The sequence below is a fragment of the Sinocyclocheilus grahami genome, unplaced genomic scaffold (genome assembly GCF_001515645.1).
Source record: "Sinocyclocheilus grahami isolate Dianchi unplaced genomic scaffold, SAMN03320097.WGS_v1.1 scaffold5680.1, whole genome shotgun sequence".
NCBI lineage: Eukaryota > Metazoa > Chordata > Actinopteri > Cypriniformes > Cyprinidae > Sinocyclocheilus > Sinocyclocheilus grahami.
Genome location: NW_015510303.1, coordinates 1,911 through 3,103, shown reverse-complemented (window position 1 = coordinate 3,103; position 1,193 = coordinate 1,911). Strand labels below are relative to the sequence as shown.

At 53.6% G+C, this 1,193-nt stretch overlaps 1 protein-coding gene across 1 annotated transcript in view; it reads right to left on the bottom strand.

The window, feature by feature from the left end:
- Nucleotides 1-1,187, bottom strand: part of LOC107577311 (cytoplasmic dynein 1 heavy chain 1-like) — a 10,551-nt gene extending 9,364 nt beyond the window's left edge. The window contains exons 1-6 of the mRNA XM_016263400.1: nucleotides 1,159-1,187; nucleotides 950-1,077; nucleotides 721-874; nucleotides 482-628; nucleotides 210-360; nucleotides 4-125 (exon numbers count right to left, since the gene is read on the bottom strand). Of these exons, the coding sequence (XP_016118886.1) occupies nucleotides 4-125; nucleotides 210-360; nucleotides 482-628; nucleotides 721-874; nucleotides 950-969 (594 nt within the window). The 5' untranslated portion in view covers nucleotides 970-1,077; nucleotides 1,159-1,187. The remainder of the gene's footprint in view (nucleotides 1-3; nucleotides 126-209; nucleotides 361-481; nucleotides 629-720; nucleotides 875-949; nucleotides 1,078-1,158) is intronic.
- Between the last annotated feature and the right edge of the window lie 6 nt (nucleotides 1,188-1,193).

The window sequence follows — 1,193 nt, the reverse complement described above, 5'->3', positions numbered from 1 at the left end:
CGCCTCCTTCTTCAGGTTCTCCAGGGTGGTGATGATGGTGTCGTCGTCCAGGATGCGACCCTTGACCTCATTCAGGGCCTGCAGCAGTGATTTCTCCAGCTGACGCAGACGCAGCTGGAACTCACCTGCGCAGATTCAACAAAAACACTTAAATTTCTACACACTGTAATGAGTTGACAGCACTTCCTGTGACGCTCTCCGTCACTCACCCTGCAGCTTCAGCAGGTCCGATCGCTTCTCGTCCACGTCCGGACGCTCGGCCTTCAGGACCTCGTTGAGACACTGGCTCTGCAGGCTGCTGCGGGTCACGGTGAAGTTCACGAAGGTCACACGCGAGCAAAGGTCAGGAGGGAACTCCACCTGCAAAGACACGTCACAATTCAACCGTTACCGTGTGTTGTGCTGCATAATTAATCAGGAAAATACCTGTGAGCATTTATGATTTCTAAAGCACGTGAGATCTGGGCAATAAGAGCATTACCGTGGGGTCTCGTGTAGAGAGGAAGATGACGAAGGAAGGAGACAGATCGATGTCCTGATCCCCGAGCGTGATGAGCACTCGGCCGCCGGTCCTGCGCACCTCTCGGTTGAGCACCGGGTTCAGTATGGGGTCGTAGCTCTCCACGTCCTGACAGAGAATCAATGAAAAAAAAAGACTTGAATGAGCAAATGAAGGACGGAGCCGGATGGTGTTCCTACAGTAATAATGAGGCCTCGTACCTGCACCAGCAGAGGGTTGCCGAATCTCAGAGCGCTCTCCAAATTCTTCCTGAAGGCATCGTCCAAAAAGCTGGTGCGGGTGATCTTTTTGTCTTTATATTCGTTCATGATGAACTCCGTGGCCTGACCTGATGGGTCGATGATGAGCGGATACCTGCAGAACACAACAGACATGTGAGAAATCAGCAAGAGTCCTTCAGTAACCCACCCGTCTCGTCTCGGCTCTCACCGGTTGAAGCGCTTCAGCATGATGGCGTTCTCGGTGCACAGGTCGTCAGCGGGCAGTGAGTTGGCCTGCCAGCGCAGCCTCTCGTCCGCATTGGACAGATACTCCGTCCTGGCGATGTCCGTGCGGAACTGGACGGGAGAAAGCGCAGGTTTCAGGATCTAAAGCTCTCAGTGCTGCATTATGGCATTATTCGGTGATGTTCTCTGTACCTGAATGTTGGCCTGCTGGAGGTGATGGGACCAGG